The sequence below is a fragment of the Crocuta crocuta genome, unplaced genomic scaffold, assembly GCF_008692635.1.
Source record: "Crocuta crocuta isolate KB4526 unplaced genomic scaffold, BGI_CrCroc_1.0 scaffold636, whole genome shotgun sequence".
Taxonomy (NCBI): Eukaryota; Metazoa; Chordata; class Mammalia; order Carnivora; family Hyaenidae; genus Crocuta; species Crocuta crocuta.
In genome coordinates, this window is record NW_027530380.1 from 778,518 (window position 1) to 779,823 (window position 1,306).

The 1,306-nt window shown below is 63.7% G+C and overlaps 2 protein-coding genes across 2 annotated transcripts in view; both read left to right on the forward strand.

Annotated features, from left to right (window-relative positions):
• The window catches only part of LTO1 (LTO1 maturation factor of ABCE1), a 179,746-nt gene that overhangs the window by 155,100 nt on the left and 23,340 nt on the right, over window positions 1-1,306 (forward strand). The window lies entirely within an intron of this gene.
• The window catches only part of FGF19 (fibroblast growth factor 19), a gene marked incomplete at its 5' end in the record, with an annotated part of 3,799 nt that overhangs the window by 561 nt on the left and 1,932 nt on the right, over window positions 1-1,306 (forward strand). Inside the window, one exon of the mRNA XM_077766559.1 lies at window positions 78-181. Within this exon, the coding sequence (XP_077622685.1) occupies window positions 78-181 (104 nt within the window). The remainder of the gene's footprint in view (window positions 1-77; window positions 182-1,306) is intronic.

The window sequence follows — 1,306 nt, forward strand, 5'->3', positions numbered from 1 at the left end:
AGTGGGGGAGGGCATGGGCCCGGGCACCGGCCGCATCCACGCGGCTGCAGCTTTCTTTCCGCTTCCCTCCCGCTCAGGTTTGGTGGAGATCAGGGCGGTCGCACTGCGGACCGTGGCCATCAAGGGCGCGCACAGCGTCCGGTACCTGTGCATGGGCGCCGACGGCAGGATGCATGGGCTGGTAGGTGTCGCCACCCGGGGTTAGGCGCTGGGGCGCGGGACCCAAGCCGGTGCCCAGGCGGGGCCTTGCCGGGAGGGGGGCGCCCTGAATCCGATCCAGGGTTTCCTCGCTTTCGCCGCCGGGTCCGGCATGGGGCTCGGGAGGCAAAGGGCCAGATTAATCTAAAGTGCGAATGTTTGCGCCCCGGCAAGTGGGCACAGAGCGGATGAGACCTGCCTTTGCATTTCCAGTCGAGCCGAGGGCCGGCCCAGTGGGACAGAGGAAACGCTGGCCTCGGCTTTCGCTGATATTAAACAGTTAAACCCACCTCGGGCCTTTGCAGACTCGGCCTGCACGTGTGTGGTCCTCGCCTCCGTTTCCCTCCCTGCGGTAAAAAAATAAAAGGAAACAACGAGAAAGTATATTCACAGCTTGGATCTTTTTGAAAAAGCCAATCTTCAAATAAGTCAGGGAAAAAAATGGCATTGGGATTGGGGAGATTTTCTGCTCACTGATTTTTATCTGGAGCACAGCAGTGGGGTTTCGCTGAGGCCTTAGAATCCGCGCCAGTGCCCCCTGCGTCCCTGGGTGCCTCACCTGGACTGCAGATGGGGGGGGCTGCTGGGGGGGGGGGCCGGGAAGGCCCAGGTAACCCTCGAGGTCTCAGGGCAGGAAGTGTGCGGATGCTGGGTCCCGGTCTCTGGGAACAAAGACGGGGAGTTCAAAGGGAGCCCGCGCCCCGCCCGCGCCCCCGGGCGCACAGAAGAGACTGTGTGAGGTCCCGGCCCGGCGCTGGGCCTCAATGCAGCCCCGCTGGGCCGCGGCCTCGGATGGGGGAGCCGGGCGAAGGGGGGCGGGGAGACCGCGCCTTCCGCGACGCCCCCCCCCCCCGGAAAGATGCAGACGCCGGGCCTCCCGGGCAGCGCGGATCCTTTTAGTGTCTCGGTTGTTCCGTGGCTGTGGGGTCAGTGTATTCCTTTGCCGTCCAGACAGCCTGCTTCAGGTTTTATGGCCGAGCCGGCGGGGAAATGGCAAGAAGGGAGGGAAGGAAGGGAGGTGGTCGCTTGCTGAAAGCTGACACCCACTCCAGAAGCACAGTTGCAACATTCGTTATTGGGACAGTTACTGGGGGCAGGGGCGGGGAGT